Source organism: Mustelus asterias, chromosome 9 (assembly GCF_964213995.1).
Source record: "Mustelus asterias chromosome 9, sMusAst1.hap1.1, whole genome shotgun sequence".
Taxonomy (NCBI): domain Eukaryota; kingdom Metazoa; phylum Chordata; class Chondrichthyes; order Carcharhiniformes; family Triakidae; genus Mustelus; species Mustelus asterias.
The window spans coordinates 27449834-27475580 of NC_135809.1; the positions used below are offsets into that span (position 1 = coordinate 27449834).

General features: G+C 43.1%; 1 protein-coding gene across 1 annotated transcript in view; it reads left to right on the plus strand.

The window, feature by feature from the left end:
* The first annotated feature begins 9184 nt into the window (after positions 1 to 9184).
* asz1 (ankyrin repeat, SAM and basic leucine zipper domain containing 1) overlaps positions 9185 to 25747 on the plus strand; it is a 76358-nt gene continuing 59795 nt past the window's right edge. Inside the window, exons 1-2 of the mRNA XM_078221165.1 lie at positions 9185 to 9365; positions 24489 to 24636. Coding sequence (XP_078077291.1) covers positions 9267 to 9365; positions 24489 to 24636 — 247 coding nt within the window. The 5' untranslated portion in view covers positions 9185 to 9266. The remainder of the gene's footprint in view (positions 9366 to 24488; positions 24637 to 25747) is intronic.

The window sequence follows — 25747 nt, forward strand, 5'->3', positions numbered from 1 at the left end:
CAGTTGGTCACTGCCAGGGTTCTCAGGGCAGTGCCAAGGGGGCTGGGCATGATGGGGGGTTGAAGCCTGAGGGGAGTGGAGCTGAATGTGCTGGAGCATGAGGCGGCTGGGATATGTGGGCGGAATCATGAAAAGGGAGGGGTCATGAGGGGTGTGATTATGAAGGGGAGATCATTAGCGGATGCATAAGTGGGGGATAATTAAGGGGACCCAATGGGAGGACTCGAATGCCCCAATGCCGGCGCTCTTTGTTGGGGAGGGGGGTGGGTAAACGTCCCTCCAATGTGGAGGAGGGGGTGTCTCCGATGTCTACGGGGGAGGAAGGGACGTCCTCAATTTCAATTTGAGATCACGGCACCCTTTAATAATGGCACCCGATCACTGTGAAGCCAGGCTTGCCAGTGTGTTTAAGGTCCCAGCCCTTTCAGAACTGGTGCAAAACTCTCCCAAAAAATGACAGGGGGGGGGGGGGCGCGGGGGGTGGAATTTTGCTGCCCCGCCTGCCACGGGAATCGTAGCGGGCAGGGAGCGGACTATGCTAAGGACTGTTGACTTCGGGTGGGATTTTCCAGTTTTGGGGAGAGCGCGGCCGGAAAATCCCACCCTAATGCATGGGAAAATTGTGATCTAATTGCAAATCACACTGGCTTTCTCATCCAGAATGTCACTGTCACTTTTTGGGAACATTCCACCCCACAAGTCTTTGGTTTCTATCCCTTAGTCAATTTTGGACCAATGCTGTAAATGCTGTCCATTTTATCTCATGAATCTCAATTCTTCATGTGATGTGACATTTTAACTAACACCTTTTGAAAGTTCAAATGCACAACATCAACTATACAATCTTCATTCACCTTTCCTGTTACCACATTTAGAAACTCAATCAAGTTAGTCAAACAGAATATGCCCTTAATACATATTCTTTATTAGTTGATACTTGTTCAAATTATGGTTAGTTTTCACACAGATTATTGTTTTAAAAGCATCCCCTTCACTAACGTTAAACTAACCGGCCATAATCACCAGGTTAATACTTTTCCCTTCTTTTGAATTAAAGCCTGAAGTTTGCAATCCTCTGTCCTTTGGTAGCACCCTGTATCTAAGGAAAATTGGACAACTGTGATCAGCAGCTCTGTAACTTTTACCCTTACTTCCCTCAGGAACCTATGATGCATTGCACCTGCCAAACATTACATTCTGCAAATAAAAGCAAAATACTGCGGATGCTGGAATCTGAAACGAAAAACTGGATGACCAGTTCTGACGAAGGATCATCTGGAAATTTGGAACACAGTGGGAATTCAGTGCAGAGGGGAAAGAAATACTTTTTTCTTGCTTTACTTTCCAACGTTTTAAGCTCTGACGAAGGGTCATCCAGATTCGAAATGTTAGCTCTATTCTCTCTCCACAGATGCTGTCAGACCTGCTGTGATTTTCCAGCATTTTCTGTTTTTGTCACTATATTCTGCACCCTCTCCTTTCTTTCTCCCCATGTACTTTATGAATGGTATGCTTTGTCTGTATAGCATGCACGAAACAATACTTTTCACTGTATATCAATACATGTGACAATAATAAATCAAATCAAACAGTGATTTGTCCACTTTAGATACTGTCACTTTCTATTCTATTCTCTTTATCAACATTTATCTCACCCAGGATCTCGGCAACTTCTTTTGTTTCCTGGAACTTTGACAAAGTCTTTTTCTTTCCCAAACACTGGTGCAAAGTCCTCATTTAGTATTTTTTAATTCATTCGTGGGACATAGGCATCGCTGGATGGCCAGCATTTATTGCTCGTCCCTAGTTGCCCTCGGAGGGCAGTTGAGAGTCAACCACATTGCTGTGACTCTGGAGTCACATGTAGGCCAGATCAGGTAAGGACGGCAGATTTCCTTCCCTAAAGGAGGACATTAGTGAACCAGATGGGTTTTTCCAACAATCGTCAATGGTTTCATGGTCATCAGTAGATTCTTAATTCCAGATGTTTTTCATTGAATTCTAATTCCACCAGCTGCCATGGTGGGATTCGAACTCGAGTCATGAGAAAATTAGCAAAGTTTCTGGATTAATAGCCCGGCGATAATACCACTAGGCCATCGTCTTCCCTGGCCATGAATTTAGCCATGACTTTCGTCTCCATCAATACATTTTCACATTAGCTCCTAATTGGCCACATTATTCCTCCGATAACACTTGTAGAAGATCTTTGGATTTAATTTCAGTTCGCTGCTAATTTATTCACATTTTCGTTCTTTGCTTCTCTCACTTATTTTGTTCACTTCTTCTCTGTACTTTTTATATTCAGCCAGATTCCCCCGAAGAGAGAGGCTGAGAGTTTGTCTGGAGTAGATAAGTATAGGTTTGAGGTTGCTAGCAAGACAGCCATGATCCAAGACCACAAGAAACTACAAAGGGTCATGAATGGCAGCTGTCATATGCCCTTTTGTGGAATTGTAATTACACTGGATCCAAACCATCTTCTCCTTATAATCAACCCATTGATCCATTATCTTTCTGCTTTCCAGTCTTTGACTCCAATTTACTCAGGCCAGATTCCTCCTCAATTTGCAGAAATTAGCCACCTTCCAGTTAGATATTTTTATTCTAGATTATTCCTTGTCCTTCACTATATTTAATCTAAACCCTGTGATACCATGATCATTATTTCTGAGGTTTGCCCCCAGTTTACCATTCTTCACTTTAACCATTTCATTCCTCAGGGCTGGTTCCGAAATGCCCCCTTCCCCATTGGGCAGGAAACGCACTGACTCAGGGAACTCTCCTGAGCTCACTTCACAAACTCCTCCTCTTCTCTGTCCTGAACACAATCACTGCCCCATTCAATACTGGGGTATTCAATTTCCCAACTACTGATGTTAGATTCACTGGTCTGTAATTACCTGATTTTTCCCTACTTCCCTTCTTGTATAATGGTACCACATTAGCTGTCCTCCAAACCTTTGCGTTGTATGATTCTATGATTCTATAAAATGCACTGAGTAGCAAAATAATTCTTTTATAGTTTCTTTACTCCAACCAAATATATTCTTCATCTTACCAAAGAACATTCTCTCTTTCCAGCGCTTAATATTTTCCTTAATCCTGTCTTTATTGATTTTTGCGATCTTTCCTGAATACTTGATTATTAAACATCCAATCTACCCCTTTTTTGATGGAGGTCTTTCTTATGGCCTCTGAATAATATTCTGAGCTGGCTATTTATGGCTGCAGCTCACCAGCCTTGTTAACTGCACTTCTTGCATTTACAGAAAAATTTGGTTCTGTAGAGCCACGGTGCCAATGCTTAATAGACCCAAACCTCAGAAAGCGACAGTCAAACCAGTGTGGCATATGCAGGGCAGAATATAATCTAGGTGATGTGGATTCAGTTTATTTACTAGTGTCACAAGTAGACTTACATTAACACTGCAATGAAGTTACTGTTAAAATCCCCTAGTCACCACACTCCAGCGCCTGTTCGGATACATTGAGGGAGAATTTAGCATGGCCAATGTACCTAACCAGAACATCTTTCAGACTGTAGGAGGAAACTGGAGCACCCGGAGGAAGCCCAAGCAGACACGAAGATAACGTGCAAACTCCACGCAGACAGTGACCCAAGCTAGGAATCGAATCCGGGTCCCTGGCACTGTGAGGTGGCAGTGCTAACCACTGTGCCACCATGCTGCCCAGCCCACTGTGCGAGAACCATGCCATTTCCCCAAGGGATGCCTGATGCTATTTAAGTGCAAATAGACTCTTAAATGGGAAATGTTGGGCCTCCCACAGAATTAACATCCCAGAGTGGTAGAGATCTTGCCTCTGAGATTGGGAATTCTACATCATAGGTAGCACTACTGGGAGCGATGGCTGGTCCCTGTAATAAAATGAGCCCTTCACCAGGAATCATCACTGGATCAAAGAACAAAGAACAAAGAAAAGTACAGCACAGGAAACAGGCCCTTCGGCCCTCCAAGCCTGTGCCGCTCCTTGGTCCAACTAGACCAATCGTTTGTATCCCTCCATTCCCAGGCTGCTCATGTGACTATCCAGGTAAGTCTTAAACGATGTCAGCGTGCCTGCCTCCACCACCCTACTTGGCAGCGCATTCCAGGCCCCCACCACCCTCTGTGTAAAAAACATCCCTCTAATATCTGAGTTATACTTCGCCCCTCTCACTTTGAGCCCGTGACCCCTCGTGAACGTCACTTCTGATCTGGGAAAAAGCTTCCCACTGTTCACCCTATCTATCCCCTTCATAATCTTGTACACCTCTATTAGATCTCCCCTCATTCTCCGTCTTTCCAGGGAGAACAACCCCAGTTTACCCAATCTCTCCTCATAGCTAAGACCCTCCATAACAGGCAACATCCTGGTAAACCTTCTCTGCACTCTCTCTAATGCCTCCACGTCCTTCTGGTAGTGCGGTGACCAGAACTGGACGCAGTACTCCAAATGTGGCCTAACCAGCGTTCTATACAGCTGCATCATCAGACTCCAGCTTTTATACTCTATACCCTGTCCTATAAAGGCAAGCATACCATATGCCTTCTTCACCACCTTCTCCACCTGTGTTGCCACCTTCAAGGATTTGTGGACTTGCACACCTAGGTCCCTCTGTGTTTCTATACTCCTGATGACTCTGCCATTTATTGTATAACTCCTCCCTACATTATTTCTTCCAAAATGCATCACTTCGCATTTATCCGGATTGAACTCCATCTGCCACCTCTCCGCCCAATTTTCCAGCCTATCTATATCCTGCTGTATTGCCCGACAATGCTCTTCGCTATCCGCAATTCCAGCCATCTTCGTGTCATCCGCAAACTTGCTGATTACACCAGTTACACCTTCTTCCAAATCATTTATATGTATCACAAATAGCAGAGGTCCCAGTACAGAGCCCTGCGGAACACCACTGGTCACAGACCTCCAGCCGGAAAAAGACCCTTCGACCACTACCCTCTGTCTCCTATGGCCAAGCCAGTTCTCCACCCATCTAGCCACTTCTCCTTGTATCCCATGAGCCTTAACCTTCTTAACCAACCTGCCATGTGGGACTTTGTCAAATGCCTTACTGAAATCCATATAGACGACATCCACGGCCCTTCCTTCATCAACTGTTTTTGTCACTTCCTCATGCATTCCCTGGATGCATGTTGGGAGTTGCAGAGACGGGGTCGCTGGTGAAATGGGGAGGGGTTCAGAGATAATTATAGGGGGGTTTCTCTCAGCAGATACCCTCCTTCCCAATGCATGGCAATTGGGCACTGAATGTCTTTTAAAGAGGAACACCTTGTGCAAACCGCCACCCCCACCCCCCACTGAATAAATTAGGGTCAGTATTCCTGCCAGTGGGAATGAGCAGCGTGGCCTCCCCTGCAATGATGCAGCCCTGACCACCACCTAGCCCTCTCCATTGGTCCCCATTAATTCCTAGCTGCAGTGTGCCATGCACCCACAGGAAACATGCAGAGCAGGCAGACCCTGAGGCCACTCTACAACTGATTTGGCATCAGACATGGCACGGTGGCAGAGTGATGTGATTTTGATTTGATTTGATTTATTATTGTCACATGTATTAACATACAGTGAAAAGTATTGTTTCTTGCGTGCTATACAGACAAAACATACCGTTCATAGAGAAGGATACGAGAGAGTGCAGAATGTAGTGTAACACTCATAGCTAGGGTGTAGAGAAAAATCAACTTAATGCAAGGTAAATCCATTCAAAAGTCTGACAGCAGCAGGGAAGAAGCCACTCTTGAGTCGTTTGGTACGTGACCTCAGACTTTTGTATCTATTTCCCAAAGCAAGAAGGTGGAAGAGAGAATGTCCGGATTGCGTGGGGTCCTTAATTATGCTGGCTGCTTTGCTGAGGCAGCGGGAAGTGTAGACAGAGTCAATGGATGGTTAGCACCGCTGCCTCACAGCGCTAGGGATTTGGGTTCAATTCCCAGTCCCTGTCAGTGTGGAGTTGCATGTTCTCCCCGTGTCTGCGTGGGTTTTCTCCGGGTGCTCCGCTTTCCTCCCACAGTCTGAAAGATGTGCTGGTTAGGTGCATTGACCCGAACAGGCGCTGAAGTGTGGCAACTAGGGGTATTTAACAGTAACTTCATTGCAATGTTAATGTAAGCCTTACTTGTGACTAATAAATAAACTTTTTTAACTTTTTAGACCTGTCAATTTACCTTCTCTAAGCATCATCGGCTTATGTGTTCAGCTGCGAGCAAGACACACCACGCAAGCATTATGTAAATACATCAGCTTGGGACTTTCAGGTGAGCAGCTTTTGACTTTCTTTTACTGCTGCAGAGTTAATGGAGGTACTGTGTTCAGAGCTAATGGAGGATTTATGAAAAGTTGTTGGAGTCAGGGGAATGTTGTCGCAATTTGCCAAGCAGGTCAGAGGAATGTAAAGGCCTGTCAGCAGGAAGCCTGCCTGCTATCACTAATGGGGGCTATAGTTGCAGTTACTGGGCTACAGCATGACAGGTACATGGAGTACAGCCAGTAAAGCGAAGCTGTGCCTAGAGGGAGGAGGAGGAGAGTTCTTAAAAGAGAGTCATACCCACCAAGGCTACTCAAGGAGCACTCCTCCTGTTTCCACTTAAACTAGCAGCTGTGTCTGAGACATTTACATTTCACCCAGGAGGTAGTTAATGACCCCATGCCACCTCATATAACAGGACCTACATTGCACAGAAGGGCGAGGTCAATGATGATTACCCATTACCCTCAACTAGATTCTTCTAGGCGGGAGTCAGCCGAAACAAACCACACTTTGATGGTCCTGTACACCAGGAGAGGGGAACTCACAATCTTCTCTTTAACTAGGAAGAAGCAGGAGCTGCGGACATGTGGCTTTGCCAGATTAACAGGCTTTTCCATGGTGCACTGTGCCATCAACTGCACACACATGGTGAGATGTACCAAAACTGAAAAGGATAGCACTCATTTAAACAGATAGTCAGATTTCCAATGGTGCATTGATTGCATGCCTGTACTAGTACTCTTTGAACTGCACTGTGGTGTGACCATTATTCTGGCAATTGTTACAATGTTTTCACCTGCAACAGTCAATCTTTCTGCCATATTTGAGCCACCATGACAAACTACAAGATAGCTGCTTGGTGACAGTGATCCCAACCTGAGCACTTGGCTCATGGCTCCCCTCCATCATGTAACCATGCATGTACAATGAGAGTCACAGTGCCAGGAATGTCATTCAGAAAAAGTCACTCTTGATTTTTGGGATGAAGAGTTTGGCTATACCCATTGGAGTTTAGGCCCAATCTACCAGGACAAACACAATGTTTGTCCTGATTTGCACATTGAATGCATTGCATGCCACAGCAAATTTATACCCATCTTCCCATCAAGTATTCTTCAGTACTATATTATCACTTTTGAAAATTTACCCCAACATATCTCCATCTTTAGTAAGATGCAAGACTCCAAAACATCCCATTGCATAACCATAGTATCATCCAGGATAAAGCTGTCTCAAGGTCAGGTTCAGTACCTGTTCAATGACCAATAGTGACCATTGACTAGAACAGGGGTCTCCGAACTACGGCCCGCGGGCCACATCCGGCCCGCAGCGGGTCACATCCGACCCGCAGCAACTTGAAATATTCATTCATTTATAAAACTAATTTTTTTCTTTGGCCCGCGAAAATGTGTAAAATATACGATGTGGCCCTTGTACTGAAAAGTTTGGAGACTGCTGGACTGGAATATAACCCGGCATGAAAGACCGTTTGTCTTCAACCAAATATCTCAAGAACAGTCAAATAGAAGCAGGGTAGAGGGGTCATATGGACTTAATGTTTCTCTCTTCACAGATGCTGCTAGACCTGCTGAGCTTAAGCAGCATTTTCAGTTCTTACCCCAAGAACAGTATTTATTTTGCAGATCAGCACACATTTGATTTGATTTGATTTATTATTGTCACATGTATTGGTACACAGTGAGAAGTATTGTTTCTTGAGTGCTTTACAGACAAAGCATACCGTTCATAGAGTATATAGGGGATGAGGAAAGAAGGTGCAGAACATAGTGTTACAATCATAGCTAGGGTGTAGAGAAAGATTAACTTGGTGTGAGGTAGATCCATTCAAAAGTCTGATAGCAGCAGGAAAGAAGCTGTTCTTGAGTCAGTTGGTACGTGACCTCAGACTTTTGTATCTTTTTCCCGACGGAAGAAGGTGGAAGAGAAGAATGTCCGGGGTGCGTGAGGTCCTTAATTATGCTGGCTGCTTTTCCTGAGGCAGCGGGAAGTGTAGACAGAGTCAATGGATGGGAGGTTGGTTTGCGAGATGGATCGAACTACATTCACGACCCTTTGTAGTTTCTTGCGGTCTTGGGCAGAGCAGGAGCCATACAAAGCTGCGATACATCCGGAAATAATGTTTTCTATGGTGCATCTGTAAAAGTTATGATAAAAGGTAATGATAGGTTTATCATATTCATTGATCAAAATGACGCTCCTGTTTCCCAGCCCCCTACATTTGGTCTCCCAAACAAAGTGATTTAGGGGAAAATTGTAAATTCAGATCTTGGTGCTGTACGAGGCAGGTTGGCAGCGCTTCCATTTCCTAAATCCAGGCCAGTTGAACATTGACAATTTTATAAAGATGTTTTTGAGGGGGGGAGATTTTCTATTCACTATCTGCAGGGAAATTCCAAACAAATCTTTTAAATCAACTTTGACAATTATGCTACAAGTTCTCATTTGCTTGTAGGTAGTCATTAGAGATAGTCAGGTGCCGAATATTTGAGAGCTAAGGGGTAGAGCACAAACTTCAATTAATAAGTGGGGTGAAGTTTAGGGCGGGGCTGGGGGAGGGGCCAGGGATCGGGGCGGGGCTGGAGGCGGGGATATGGGTGTAACCATAGATCAGGGGGCGTGGTCGGACCCAGCGGCCGTGGCCTTTCAGAGGGGGCGGGGCTGGGGCCAGGGGGCGGGGCTGGTCCCACGGGGCGGGGCTGGACCCAGAGGGCGGGGCTATCGTTGTGGTCATATCCCTGGGCGGGGCTGAGAGTCAGGGGCAGTGCAATGGGGGTGGGGCTATGGGTGCAGCTCGCCCCTGAGGGGCGCGGCTGCAGGCGGGGCGATGGGTGTGGCCGCAGCCCGGGGCGGGGCGGGGCTGAGAGTCAGTGGGCGGGGGCTGTGTTCAGTGGGTGGTGGGATTGTGGGCCCCACACTAGGGCGGGGCTGAGAGGCCGGGCCTGCAGGGGTGGTGCGGAGGTGTGATGTGATGGCGGCGGTTAGGTGCGTGGCGGCTGGAGCGGAGCTCGAGGATTCGGATGATGGCTGGTACCTGGGCTGTGATACGTACGATGACTTCCAAGTGACGGTGAGGAAACCTGAGAAGGAAGAAGTTTCCAGAAAGACCTCACTTAGAGACATAAAAAAACCCCCTCCCCCCCCCCATCCAGGCAAAGAGAGAGTCTGAACCCTGAGTGAGCGAAGAAGCACAAACCCTGGCACAGCCCAATCTCCCAGTTATACCCCAAGGGAATACCCCAACCACTAATACCCAGGGGAGGGAGAGAAATGTCCCAATTTAGAGCAAACAGGGGATACCTATTCCTACCAAACTGTAAGGGAGAAATATCTGAACCCACTTGGGTTGAAATACATGCTTTTCATCTCATATACACTGGAAAATATGAGACAAAACCCACAGACGTAGTGAGGAGCAAAGCTTTGGATTACAGGACGATACAGATGGGCTGGTTCGATGGGCAGGACGGGGGCAAATGGAATTTAACCCTGAAAGATTAGAGGTAATGCATTTTGGGAGGTCTAGCAAGGCAAGGGAATATACACGACGATTGGTTAGACCGTAGGGAGTACAGAGGATCAGAGGGGTATTGGTGTGCATGCCCATAGATCTCTGAAGACAGCAGGATAGGTAGATAAGATGGTTAAGAAGGCATATGGAATACTTGCTTTTATTAATTGAGGTGTCCAATGTGTAACAGCAGGGAGGTTATGATGGAGCTGTATAAAACACTGGTTAGGCCACAGCTGGAGTACTGCATGCAGTTCTGGTTGCCACATTATAGGAAGGTACTGATTGCACGAGAGAGGGTGCAGAGGAGATTCACGAGGATGTTGCCTGGGCTGGAGTGTTTCACCTATCAAAAGAGACTGGATAGGCTGGTGTTGTTTTCCTTGGAGCAGAGAAGGCTGAGGAGGGACCTGATTAAGATGTATACAATTTTGAGGGCCTTAGATAGGGTGGCTAGGAAGGAACTTTTCCCCTTAGCAGAGGAGTCATTAACCAGGGGGTATAGATTTGATTTAAGTTAAGGGGCAGGAGATTTATAGGAGTTGTGAGGAAAAACGTTTGCACCCAGAGGATGATGTGAATCTGGAACTCTCAATCTGAAAGATTAGTATAGGCAGGAACTCTCACAGAATTTAGAAGTATTTAGATGAGCATTTGAAATGCCATAGCATGCAAGGCGATGGGCCAAGTGTTGGAAAATGGGATTAGAATAGATAGGTGTTTGATGGCTGGTGCGGTCACGATGAGCCTCTTTCCATGCTGTAAAACTCTATAAGTAGTCTCACAACACCAGGTTAAAGTCCAACAGGTTTATTTGGTACCATGAGCTTTCGGAGCACTGCTCCTTCATCAGGTGACTCACCTGATGAAGGAACAGTGCTCCTGTCTGTACCTTTAAGACCTGGCTGGCTTTAGGGATTCGCATTCTAATCAGTATTCTGTAACTTGATTTTGTGTCTCTGTGCACTGTTTGAGAGCACATTTCCACTCCATCTGACAAAGGAGCAGCGCTCCGAAAGCTTATGGTATTTGCTACCAAATAAACCTGTTGGACTTTAACCTGGTGTTGTGAGACTTCTTACTGTGTTCACCCCAGTCCAACGCCGGCATCTCCACATCATGGGTTTCCTCCCACAGTCCAAAAGACGTGCTGATTAGGTGCATTGGCCATGCTAAATTCTCCCGCATGTACCTGAACAGGCACTGAAGTGCGGTGACTCGGGGATTTTCACAGTAACTTCACTGCAGTGTTAGCATTGATAATAAAGCCTACTTGTGACACTGATAAATAAGCTTTTAAGCTATTATGACTGAGTCAAAAGATCCTTCAAGGCGGGCTGGATGAGTCCCCGCGTGTTGGCTGAGCGCGCGGGGACGACCGTCCGGCACGCGGCCAAAGTCATCCTAGACCTTAGGACGGTCGTGCTCGGCCCCGAAACTGCACGCAAACTCGAGGCGGCGCAGGCGTGGGATCCCGCCCAAGCGTTCCCCTGTTCGGACGGAATTCCACATTGGCCCAAAACCTCAACCCCCCTCCTCGGGTGAGGTGCCCCACAGCCTGAGCCGCCACGCGGAAATGTCCTCCGTGCCTTTTTCTACCATGCGGAGGCATTTCCTGTGCGGGCTGCTGCTGCACACCTTCCACTACTGCTTCCTCGCCTGTCGCCTGGATACACCTTGGCGGGCCTTGTTGCCGCCGGGCGGCGGAGGTCCCCGCTGGAGGTCCCTCTATGGAGGGATCTCCCCCAATTACGTCGGGGACCTGGGGTGGAGGGTGATGCATGCAGCAGTGCCGCACAACCGTAGGATTCACTGGTTCACGGGCTCCGAAGACTGCCCTTTCTGTGGCCTTGTGGAGTCCGTGGACCATGTCTATGTTGTGTGTCTTAGGCTGCACTCCCTTTTTGTTTTCCTAAAGAACCTTTTATTGATGTTTTGTTTACACTTCAGTCCCACGTTCCTGATCTACGGACACCCGGTGCGGAGAGGGGAGGGTCGGGATGGCGACCTCCTCGTGAACCTGCTCCTGGGCCTGGTGAAACGCGCCATTTACCGGTCCAGGCAGCGGGCGATCGAGGAGACCGTCCATCCTGACTGTCTGCCCCTCTACCGCGGCTATGTTTGCGGCCGGATGTCTCTGGAGAGGGAGCATGCGGTGTCCACGGGCGCGGTTGACGCCTTCCGCGCCCGTTGGGCACCACAGGGGTTGGGGTGCGTTATTGACCCTGACAATCACATTTTAATTTGATGTTTTTAAGTTTCCTTTGTACTTTGATTTCTGTTTGGGCTGTTCCCCCTCTTTTTGGGGAGCTGCCCCTTTTACTTTGTCCTGACTTAATCTGAGTTTGTTTATTTGGTTTGACCTAAAAAGAGGGCAAGCATCAGGGAGACCAAAGCCCTTCTCTTTAGCTTTCCATAAACCTCCATGGCTGTGCCACCCTGATTGTATTGCATTCTCTTGAGACATTTTGTCAGGCAGAACATAATGTGAACTCTTGACATTCCAATCGAACCAGAACCGAATTTCAAGAGCCACATCTTTCCCATTACTAAGACTGCTAATGTCCATTTCCACAACCTCGCCTGCCTCAGGCTTTCTACTGTTGAAAACTTTATTCAGGATTTCTCCATTTCTCCATTGTCTCTTTGCTGGTCTCCCATGCTCCAAAATCCATAAATTCCAACTTTGCCATAAAGTGTATTTATATGAATATGAAACAGGACTGGAACAGGAATCCACTTTTTCACAAAATGTGGTAGGCAGTTCCAACAGGTGGCAGTGAAGTACAGAAAAAAGACCACTTGTGTTTAAGCACTGAGGGCATGCAATAATCTTTCATTGCCAACTTATCCAGTGTTCTTGTATGTATGAATGCTGACTAAAAGATGCTTTATGAATTGATAGAATATGATACGTATCCCCCAGATTATACGATTACTGCCACAAATTGGATATACATCATGTGCTTTCGTACAGTATTTTCTTTATGCTCATTTGCAATGATGCAGAATCAGAGAAAAAGGATAAAAAAGATGGGTTTAGCAAAATTAATTTCTTTGTGTACTGTTTGTGCAGCTGAAGTGGTGTGTTGATTTAGAACATTTAAGCTTTGGGCATTCTTTTTAATTTTCAATTGCAAACTGGTTTAATGACAGAGCAATAGGATCACTACATTTTTGAAAATAAGCAGGTAAGTGGTATGTCTTATTCTTGTGAAAAAAAACCTAAGCAAGGGACAGACAATTAGATCATTAGCAAGAGTGGCTGCTTTGTATGGCAATTTCTCAATCTTCAAATGGGAAAGTAATCCATGCATAGGCTGCAATAAGTTATGTACAAAATAAAATCCCAATGAAATCCAGTAGGTAAAGAGGATCCTGCCTTTTCTGTCATTGGTCATTTCATTTTTGTGTGTGTTAATGTGCATTGACACGTGTATGAATATCCAAACTTTCAATTAGTATCTTTTGTAGGTGGCTGTCCCAATTCTCCACCATTGGTGTCAGTTGCCACCTTTTCCTGTCCTAATAATTCTTGATTTTTGTGGATGAAATAATGAGTATATAGGAGATGGCAAAATGTTACACATGTTGGGTAAAAACCTTACGCAATTGAAGCCATTTCGGATATGGAAAAGTAAAACTCTCATTTTTCAGAAGTGAATATTTGTACAGGTTTATTTTTTTGGATCAGGTTTATGAGAATAGATGTGTATTTTATATAAAAAAGCTTTATGTAAATTTAACGCAGCAAACCGCTTTGCTGCAGAACTGAACACACCTTATAGCATGTACTTTACAATCTTGTGCGGTCGACTGAGGCGACTTATTTTTTGCTGAATTCTACATTCATGATCTTATCTAGTTTGGAAGTTTTGCATCTTTCCACTCATTAATTGAACTTTATGTAAATTTAACGCAGCAAACCGCTTTGCTGCAGAACTGAACACACCTTATAGCATGTACTTTACAATCTTGTGCGGTCGACTGAGGCGACTTATTTTTTGCTGAATTCTACATTCATGATCTTATCTAGTTTGGAAGTTTTGCATCTTTCCACTCATTAATTGAAACATGCATGTTTTCCTCACAGAGCCAAATACTCTGAACTGACTGGATTGGATTAAATAATACTTAATATATATTGATATTGCGTTATTAAAGTTTAACCTCTTTTGTTTTTAATCACCAATCTTTCTGACTTAAATGGAAATGAAAATTGAGCAAGCCATATAACAGGTGGCCAATCTACTGCCAGTTTTCTGTTTGTCCCCAAAGTGAAAAAGACCCCATTGAACACCTCATCTGTGAGGTTTAAATGTTGGCTAAATTTAGTGGTACTACATAAAACAAAATATGCACAAGATGCAAGTTTTATGATTCCAAATTGATTTCAACCTAGCATTGACTTCAAATGGTGATGAAGGTTATGTATCATAAAACCATTTTGTGTGCACGCTGTACCAGCAACAGCCTGTATTAATATAATGCCTTTTATATATCACGTCACAGACTGCTTCATAGGGGCAAACTGAGCCCCAAAAGCCTCGTCAAAGAGGTAGGTTTTAAGGGGCACCTAAAGGAAGAATGCAAGGTATGGAAGTGGAGAACTTTAGGGGAGGGAGTGGACATTCCAAATTTGGGGCAGCTGGAGACTTAGCCATCAATGATAGTGATTTAAAATGAGGGTGTTGAAGAGGCTAGAATTTAAAGGAGCGCAGATATCTAGGAGGGGCAGGAGATTAGAAATTTGGAGAGGTGCAGCTATTGGAGAGATTTGAAAATAAGGATGACAGTTTTAAAATCAAGGCATTGTTTAACCCAGAGCCACTGTAGGTCAGCGAGCACAGTTTGGTCATGGGTAGTCGGAGTTTGGATGAAGTTTGCAGAGGATAAATGTGAGAGGCTGATTTTGTTAGAATAGTCAGGAGTAGTGGTAACAAAGGTGGGGATGAGGAGTGGTATTTCTGAAATTCAGCTGCAGTTCCATCTAACATCTGCAAGGCGAATTCGAGCTTTTTCCTCTATTCGCCCAATGCGGAGTGGAGTGAAACTCCTCGGAAGGGGCAGTTTTCCACCACTTTAGTTGGGCACAGTAGGAAAGGCAATCTAATGTAGTGCCAAAGTGGGTTGGACCCTTTGAATAGTTTGTAAAGTATTTAGAAAGTGGAGATTCTCTTCTCTCTGCTTTCTACGCATTTATGTTGTTAACTATCATGAAAGAACATTGCCAGTGCCTGCACCCCATTGGCTGCAGGTTGTGATAAGAAAAGCAGTTTTGTTATAATTGTGAACATATTTTAACATTGCCATTATAAATCCATAAGTGCAAAATGTATAACATTGTAATGGGGTTTAAATTACACGTGCATGCCCAATAAAACTGGCCTCCATTATCTAATTCCCCTTCACCTGAGGATTATGCTTGATCCTAAAGACCATGGAAGATCAACTAATAAGTAAGATTCTTAATCTGTAAAATTTCTAATTGAATTATAAAGACTCCTATGGAATATGAATTCTCCAACCACAAAGGATATCAAACATGTATCACCCAAGCTTGGCAAGAGCTGCTTTGTCAAAACGCCATTCTAGGAAAGGCTTTTGTGGAGAAATAGCTTCTTTAAAAATGGGCTTCAGTGAATACCAGTGGAATATTTTTCACTCATGGTATCAGGACTGGCAAAGAAAAATACATTTGTCACATTGTTCTTTGGTCGTGTTGATTTGGAACGGTCGAAAAATTGAGCAATCCATGAAAGCTGCTCTAAGCTGTCTGCAGGTATATACAGATGAGCTCCTGAATCCAGGTCTCAGATTGCTCTCTGCCCTTTCTTAGTGCAATTATCCGTTTATACCTTACTTCCTCATCCTGGATGAAGTCAGGACATTGGAACAGAAGTGATGAAGGTGATTTTGCATCTTATTACATTGTGGCACTATTTTGTTGACAATTGATGCACTATACAATTTTAATATTTAAAAAATCGTGTCCCCCTTTGCCATCCAATTTAAGGAATGATTGGGAAGAACCTTACATTGCAGCTGTTTTCTTTCGTTGCTTGGTTGCTTTCCCTCCACCCCCACCCTATATATACGCGCTGGCTTGACATTTGGAAGGGATCTCATTGGCTGAGAAAGGTTGCAAAACTGAATATTAGCATACATGGTCAATATTTCAAAATCATTCTTTCATTGTTCTACATCAGAGCCTTTGATAAAAAATCATAAGATGGTTCAAAGAAATATAAGACCTATTAGAATTATTTTATACTTGCATAAAGACCTTGGCCTAATGCCAGAAATAATAAAACTACCTAACCTTAAATTTCAACTCACCACTACAGTATTCAGTTTTATTATATTCCGAATTGCTTTTGATGTGGTTAAGACCTAGAATGTAAATGCACATCCACATTCATTGTTGCCTAATCTTAGTAGAATTTAAGTTAGTTTAGCAGACTGGGCGAGCTGGATGGAAGATTACTTTGCTTTGGGACATGAGTTCCAAAGTCTGAAGCCTCACATTTGTAAAACCAAGTAATAAACTTCTGATATATTAAATATTCTCAAGTAGGTTTCTCTGACTTAGCTGGCTAAACCAACAATGAAATGAGCTATACATACCAGTAGGATGGGACATGTTTGATCCCCAGTCTGTGCCGAGTCAGGGCAGTGAAATCGTACTACCTCTAGGTCAGGGAGAGGAAAATCAGCCAGAATTCTTGCAACCAACCACACTTGCGAGGAAATGCGCATGTGTGGAAGTCAGGTGAGACCTAGATCTGGCTTGGCTGTAGGCCCAAGTTGGCTGATTGTCCAAAAGCCTGCTGACGCTTACTGTTTAGGCATATACAGAGAAGGGGCATATGGACGAGGTACTTGAGGGTGTACACTACTCTGGAACATGCACCAGCAAGAGTCAGGCTTTCAAGGTAGGAGAATGTTAATGGTTAAAAGGAGAAAGATTTTTGATGCGATTTATGTAATTACAACGTTTGATTTTGGGCTTTGGAGGTGACCAATTATTTGAGAACCAACTTTGTTTATTTGCCTGCCTAGTGAGTGAGCCACTGCTGCAGAGCGCGCAGCTTGTGTGGAAAATAAACTGCTTTAATAGCTGTTTGTTACAATTTATAGTTTGGATGAATGAATTGTTAACCATTGTGAAGATCATATCTTGTGTTCATTCTTCAAAGGTAAAGCTTACTGTACAGCACTTTTACTGCTTGCTGTTCAAGGACCTCAAATGTTAATTCTTGTTTTAACTCTTGCCCAATATTGACTTAATCTATCAATCTTTGGTTTTTATTTCTATAACTGCCTGATTCAGATTCTGGATCCTAACACCTGTAAATTAACTTCCAGCTTCTTTATCCCAGCAACAAACTTATAAATCCAAAGGAAATCAGTGGGACCACAGGTCTGCCGCCAGGCTAAGGGAGCCAGATTTAGGAATGTAATAGCCAGGGCTGGTGATCAGGTATTGGTACCTGGTGTTCAAGTTAACATGTTTAAAATGAATGCAGCATATTTTAGATTCTACCTCATTGCAGACTGTAGCTTTGTTACTTGTTGGAACTTTTAAAAAATGTTATTTACAATGATATAACAGTATAAGAGAAGACAGAAAAGTTCCAGCTGGAAGAGTGAAACTTATAATGTATACTTCAAATTTTAATTTCTTATTTTATAAGTATACTTGTGTCTCAGTCAGCACTCTAAGGGATTTATTTACAAACGCAATGGTACATGTAGTTCACTTACTGCTACTTAATGAGCTGGCAAATTAGACTAACAGTCCTACTTTTATATTTGCTTGATGTTCTTGGCATCTGAAAGAAAGGTGTATTGCAAGTACATGTTTGTAGTTAACCAGCGTTCCCATGCATAGTAGTTAAGATCAGAACCTGTTGATAATTGTTTCTTTAGAATTTCAGAAAGCATTTTTTTTGCCAGACATAAGTAGTTTAGCTCTATTCCATAAGTAGTTTTGTAAGAACACACCCAGTTGTTGTCTTAGTTGTATATACATTGTTTATTAATGCAAACATGCTAAGTACTCGGAAATCTTAACCATGAAATGTACAGACAATTATTGTTATCTGCTGGTTTGTGTAGTACAGTACTGTACTATAATATCTGTATATTTACACAGCTTCACAGGAGAGTTAAGTCAGTTTGGTGACGTACAATTTTTAACTAGTAATTCTAGTTTAGAATTGCCCTTTTGTCTTGCTTATTCCATATATGTAGTCATGGCAAATTTTATGGAAGAAAATACAAGAGGCCTTACCTTTTGTATTAGTGCAATCAAGAAAAGAAACAGTTTGCAATGCTAATTTGATCTTTTAGCAATGAACATAGTTGTTATAGTATACTATTTCCAGCATATACCCAAGCAAAATTTTGGCATTTGACTCTGTGCTATACAAAAAAAATCAACTCCATTGTGTGTTTGACAGTATGCTGTATAAGCAGCCACTTTGCAGAACACTGATTAATTTTACAATTAAAAACTGAAAGTGCCACTCCTCCTCAGATTCTCAGCAACTCTATTACTATAGCATTCAAAGCAACATTGCTAAATTTTACACAGAGCATTGCAGAGTAACATTTCTGGGACTGGGTGGAAACAGCGTTAATAGGGCTGGTGTGCCTCTAGCTTTCCTTCGACTGATTCTGTTTTTCGAGCAGTCTTGGGTTATCATGATCTTTGAAGATTAAAGCTCTTGGCTTTGTATAACTTGAATCAGTTATGTTTAAATTGTAATTCTAGTTGTTGATATGGTTAATTCTTGCTAATATTTAGGCTTTGGGAGAATTTAAAGTAGGTATGTTGTTTGGCATAAGGGAGGGCATTCTACTTTCTCTCACACAGCAACTGACAGAATGACAGTAAATGTGTGCACTGATGTCATGGAAGGATGAACAATGGCAGTCAGTATCTTCACTTTGACTATTTGGCATGGAGGCCAGAATTTGTAAATCAGTACTTTTGATTATAAAAGTTGGATATTTAGAAATGAAAGCAATGTCAAATTTATCAATTATTCTAGGAATTTTATATACTGTTCTAGAATAGGGAACCCTGGACGACTCGGGATATTGAAGCCCTGGTCAAGAAGAAGGAGGCACATGACATGCATTGGCAGTTGGGATCAAGTGAATCCCTTGAAGAGTATAGCGGGTGTAGGAGTAGAGTTAAGAGAGAAATCAGGAGGGCAAAAAGGCATCATGAGATTGCTTTGGCAGATAAGGCAAAGGAGAATCCAAAGCGATTCTACAAAACATGAAGGGCAAAAGAGTAACTAGGGTGAGGGTACAGCCTCTTAAGGATCAACAAGGTCATCTATGTGCGGATCCACAAGAGATGGGTGAGATCCTAAATGAATATTTCTCATCAGTATTTACTGTTGAGAAAGGCATGGATGTTAGGGAACTTGAGAAAATAAATATTGATGTCTTGAGAAGTGTACAGAGAAGGAGGTGCTGGAAGTCTTAAAGCGCATCAAGGTAAATAAATCCCCGGGACCTGATGAAGTGTACCCCAGGACACTGTGGGAGGCTAGGGAGGAAATTGCGGGTCCCCTAGCAGACATATTTGAATCATCGATAGCCACAGGCGAGGTGCTTGAAGATTGGAGTGTGGCAAATGTTGTGCCTTCGTTTAAAAAGGGCTGCAGGGAAAAGCCTGGGAACTACAGGCCAGTGTGTGAGCCTATCATCTGTAGTGGGTAAGTTGTTAGAAGGTATTCTGAGAGACAGGATCTACAGGCATTTAGAGAGGCAAGGACTGATTAGGGACAGTCAGCATGGCTTTGAGAGTGGAAAATCATGTCTCACAAATTTGATTGAGTTTTTTGAAGGGGTAACCAAGAAGATAGATGAGGGCGATGCAGTTGATGTTGCCTGCATGTCTGTATGAAGGTACCGCATGATAGGTTGTTGCATGAGGTTAAATCTCATGGGATCCAGGGTAAGGTAGCTAAATGGATACAAAATTGGCTTGATGACAGAAGGCAGAGAGTGGTTGTAGAGGGTTGTTTTTCAAACTGGAGGCCTGTGACCCCCGGTGTGCCTCAGGGATTGGTGATTTGGATGGGAATTTAGAAGGCATGGGGTTAGTAAGTTTGCAGATGACACCAAGATTGGTAGCATAGTGGACAGTGAAGAAGGTTATCAAGGATTGCTGTGGGATCTTGATCAATTGGGCCAGTGGACTGACGAATGGCAGATGGAGTTTTATTTGGATAAGTGCGAGGTGATGCAATTTGGTAGATCGAACCAGGGCAGGACTTACTCAGTTAATGGTAGGGCGTTGGGGGGTGTTACTGAACAAAGAGATCTAGAGATAGAGGTTCATAGCTCCTTGAGTCACAGGTGGACAGCGTAGTGAAGAAGGCATTCAGCATGCTTGGTTTCATTGGTCAGAACATTGAATACAGGAATTGGGACATCTTGTTGAAGTTGTACAATACATTGGTAAGGCCACACTTGGAATACTGAGTACAGTTCTGGTCACCCTATTGTAGAAAGGATATTACTAAACTAGAAAGAGTGCAGAAAAAATTTACTAGGATGCTATCGGGACTTGACGGTTTGAGTTATAAGGAGAGGCTGGATAGACTGGGGCTTTTTTATCTGGAGCGTAGGAGGCTGAGGGGGTGATCTTTTTGGGGTCTATAAAATAATGAGGGGCATAGATCAGCTTGATAGTCAATATCTTTTCTCAAAGGTAGGGGAATCTAAACCTAGAGGGCATAGGTGTAAGGGGAGAGATAAGAAAGAGTCCAGAAGGGCATTTTTTTCGCGCACAGGATGGTAAGTGTCTGGAACAAGCTGCCAGAGGTCGTAGTCGAGGTGGGTACAATTTTGTCTTTTAAAAAACCTTTAGACGGTTACATGAGTAAGATGGCTATAGAGGGATATGGGCCAAACACGGGCAATTGGGACTAGCTTAGTGGTTATAAACAAAGGGGCGACATGGACAAGTTGGGCCCAATGCCCTGTTTCCATGCTGTAAACCTCTGAGTCTATGAATACTTTGCAGTTATCAACTGCAACACATTTATTAAATATTACTGTTGGACTGAGTAGCAACTTTGCAAGATGGGGAAGTAGCATCACTGTATGATTTAAGGTTGAGGTCATTGACAAAACATTGGTATTGTTCCATACTTTCCTTCAGTTCCCTCCATCCTGGCTCCATTTAATTCCATCCATCAGCATGAAATGGGCAAAACAACAGAAATCCATTGGCCTAGAATTTGAGGTAATAATTATGGTACGGTTGTCAGTACCCTGTTAATCTGACAGCAATTTCTGCTATCTGCATACATGCAGTTAAACACGGAAATCCATGAGTTGCTACGAGGGATACACTGCACAACTGGGTTCACTGACGCAGTCTTTGCAGATCGATACAATTCAAAATCACCTATTTGTTGAACTTCAGCTATTTTTAGTGGAAAAGCAACAAACATTTGAGTTGCTGTTCAATCGGGTTTAATAGCATACTAAGGTGTGAAAACTGCTGAGCAAACTCTTTGGCCCTGAAAAGCTAATGTTATACATGTGGCGTTCCATTCCCCAGTGCATTTAAACATTGCAGATTTTCAATTAAATACAACTTTTTTTTCAAAAAGATTTTGTTCTGAAATTTAAGTTTCTTCCTTAACCCCATGTGTGTACCCAAAATTTATTTTGCTTTCGGTACAATGATTTCAATACAAACATATGAATTAGCAGCAGGCTTAGGTGGGTCAGCTCTTCAAGTCTGTTCCACCATGAATAAGTTCATGGCTGATCTGATTGTAACTTCAACGCCTCATTCCTGCCTGACCCAATAACCTTTCACCACCTTGTTAATCAAGAATCTATCTGGCTCTTCCTTAAAAAATATCAAAGAATCTGCTTCCACCGCCTTCAGGGGAAGGGAATGCTGGAGACCCTCAGAGAAAAATGTTCTCTCTCATTTTTAAACAGTGACCCCTAGTTCTAGATGCTCTGGCAAGAGGAAACACCTGTTCCACATCCACCTGTCAATACCCCTCAGGATTTTTCAGGTTTCGATCAAGTCACCTCTTATTCTTCTAAACCCCAATGGATTAAAACCTAACTTCTCCAACCTTTCCTTGTAAGGCAACCTGCTCATTCCTAGTATTGATTTAATGTACTTTCAATATTGTACACAATACTCCAGATGTGGTCTCACCATTGCCCTGCACAACTGAAACATAGCCCCCCTACTTTTCTAACCAACTTCTTCACAACAAATGATAACTTTCTATTACCTTTTCCAATTACTTGCTATATTTGTATATTAGTCTTTTGCGATCCATGCATTAGGACACCCAGATCCCTCTGCACCTCAGAGCTCTGCAATCTCTCACCAATTAGATAATGAGCTTTTTTTATTCTTCCCACCAAAACAAACATATTCGCATTTTCCCACATTATACTCCATTTGCCAGAGTTTTGACCACTCACTTAACCTATCTATGTCACTGTGTAGGCTCCTTGTGGCCTCTTCACAATTTACTTTCCTACCTATGTATTGTCAGCAAATTTAGCAACTATATTGTTATAGTTGCTAAATTGGCCCCTTCATCCAAGACATTTGTACGAATTGTAAAAAGTTTAGTTCCCAGCACTGATCCCTGTGGCATACCACTTGTCACAGCCTGCCAACCAAAAAAATACCTTTTTATGCCAACTCTGTTTCACGTGAGCTAGCCAATTTTCTATTCATGACAATATGTTACCCCTGTGAGCTTTTATACAATAACCTTTGATGTGGCATCTTATCAATTGCCTTCTAAAAATCTAAGTACAATATATCCACTGGTTCCCCTTCACTCACATCACATGTGACTTCTTCATAGAACCCCAATAAATTGGTTAAGCTGATTTAGAAAATTACAGCTCAGAAACAGGCCCCTTGACCCCTCTTGTCCGCGCCGAACCATTTTTGCCTAGTCCCACTGACCTGCACTTGGACCATATCCCTCCACACCCCTCCCATCCATGAACCCGTCCAAGTTTTTCTTAAATGTATCACTTTATCAGGCAGCTCATTCCACACTCCCACCACTCTCTGCGTGAAGAAGCCCCCCCTAATAACCCCTTTAAACTTTTCTCCTTTCACCCTTAACCCATGCCCTCTGGTTTTTTTCTCCCCTAGCCTCAGCGGAAAAAGCCTGCTTGCATTCACTCTATCTATACCCATCAAAATCTTATACATCTCTATCAAAATCTCCCCTCAATCTTCTACGCTCCAGGGAATAGAGTCCCAACCTATTCAATCTCTCTCTGTAACTCAGCTTCTCAAGTCCCGGCAACATCCTTGTGAACCTTCTCTGTACTCTTTCAAACTTATTTACATCCTTCCTGTAACTAGGTGACCAAAACTGTACACAATACTCCAAATTCGGCCTCACCAATGCCTTATATAATCTTACCATAACACTCCAACTTTTATAGTCGATACTCCGATTTATAAAGGCCAATGTACCAAAGGCACTCTTTACGACCCTATCCACCTGTGACGTCACTTTTAGGGAATTCTGTACCTGTATTCCCAGATCCCTTTGTTCAACTACACTCTTCAGAGTCCTACCATTTACCCTGTACGTTCTACTTTGGTTTGTCCTTCCAATGTGCAATATCTCACACTTGTCTGCGTTAAATTGCATTTGCCATTTTTTTTTTCCTTTCACAAATCTATGTTGACTCTGCCTGATTGTCTTGGATTTTTCCAAGTGCCCTGCTCGAACATCTTTCACAATGGCATGTAATATTTTCCATATGACAGGCGTTAGGCTAACTAGCCTATAGTTTTCTGCTTTCTGGCTGGAACTCTACCACCTCGCCCGCCACGGAATCAGCATGGGTGAGGGTCTAACAACAGAAATCTCCTTTGACCTCGGGTGGGAATTTCTGGTCTCGCCCGAGCGAGGTCATAAAATCCTGTCCTCTGTTTCCCTTTTTGGATAAATGAGTTACATTTGCTGTTTTCCAATCTAAAGAAACATTCCCTGAATATAGAATGTTTTGGAAAATAAAACAAATGCATCAACTATCTCATTAGCCACTTCTTTTAACTCCTTAGGGTGAAGTCCCTCCGAACCAGGGGTTTTGTCAATTTATTGACCCAACAATTTGCTCAGTACCACTTCCCTGGTGATTGTAATTTTCCTGAGTTCACCTCTCCCTTCCATTTCCTGATTTACAGCTATTTCTGGGATGCTACCTGTGTCCTTTATAGTGAAGACTGATGCAAAATACCTGTTTAACTCATCCAGCATAACCCTATTCTCCATTACCAATTCCCCACAAGCACTCTGATTTATATTCCCTGCTTTTTACTTCCTGCGTTGCTGTTTATGAGAATTCTTCGATTTGTCTGTCAAACTGCTACTGCCTAGCCAGTTGGACAAATTGATCCCAGAAGGGATCAAATTGAAAATGACATCGAAAGAGAGGAAATATATGCTCTCAAGCCACCGATCTATGGACAGCTTTATTCACAATCAATGGCAACACCATGCTTTTGCCCACTGCAAAGTTTGGATTGCTAATTATTTTTTAAAATCGTATTAATGAACAGCGGTTACTTGTTCAATGCTCAATGCTACTTTTCTCCTTTATGCTTAGACATCATTCTGTTTTTTTTTTCAGGCAGTAAAAACATACCAAGTAAGAACTGATTCAGAACTTGAAGTATCAAAAAACAAGAAGGAGAATGGGAACGATAAGGAGACAGGCACTTTGAAAGAAGCTTTAGCATCACAAAAGGCACATTTGGTTGAACAAATTTTAAATTCTGGTAAGAAAGCAGTACTTTATTTTTATACTGTTTTATATTTTGGGTACTGTTGTCCTGCTATGCATACTAAATTTAATACACTGGACAAATTACTTGTAACTAATTCTGAGAAAATAAATGTTGTTTTCCCTACCCAGTGGAGGGCAGTATATATAACATATAAAACACCTCAAGACAGTAATAGAAAAGATATTAAAACTGGTTGTCAAAGAGGATACTGGTGCACAGTGCTGCCCACTTTCTTCACTGACAACAACTTGGATTTATATAGTGCCTTTAATATTTGGGTGCGATCTTACCGCTCGTTCACGCCACTCTATCGCTGCAGCAAAGATGGAGAATTTGGCGACAAGCCAAATCTCCGTTCACTGCAGTGGGATAGGGAAAACCCCGCTGGTGTGAACGGTTGGAAAATTCTGGCCTAAATGTATCATTCTCCTCCTCTGCTGCCCAAATGGTGGCAAAGGCTAATCCCTCATTATCATAAAGTTGTGAAGCTTGCAGCATGTGACAATAAACCTGGAATTAATGCCAAACCTGTACTGGAAAGTTCTTCCCAAATAGTGGAAGCAGTGCTTAAGCACATCAACTGTCTACTCAAGTGAAACCTCTGATGATAGCATCTCTGTAGCTGTGCCTGGGTTTCTGGCAAGAGTAATGAAGAGGGTGCCCCTTGACACTCAGTAACCAGTCTATCTGATGGCCTGTCTGGCTCTAACAGAGTCATCCAGACTTGACAAGTTAGCTCTGTTCTCTCTCCACAGATGCTGTCAGCCATTCTGAGATTTTCCAGCATTTCTTTCAGATTCCAGCATTCGCAGTAATTTGCTTTTATATCTTTGACCTGTCTAAAGGCAGCACAGAGGATTGGCGCACTGACTGAATGAAACATGACTGCTGCTTGGACACCAGGCACGGATTTGCAGATGTGCTATCTGTGGTCATGATCAAGTTGGATATTGGGGAAATGGAATCAATTTCTATTCAGAAAGATGATGGCAGCACGCAAAGCAAATTGGGTGCAATCAGTGGTAGCCTGGGTGCCATGGAATGCCTTGCAATGAAGACAGCCTAGTGCTTCTTGATATAACAATGAACAGCAAACTGGGAG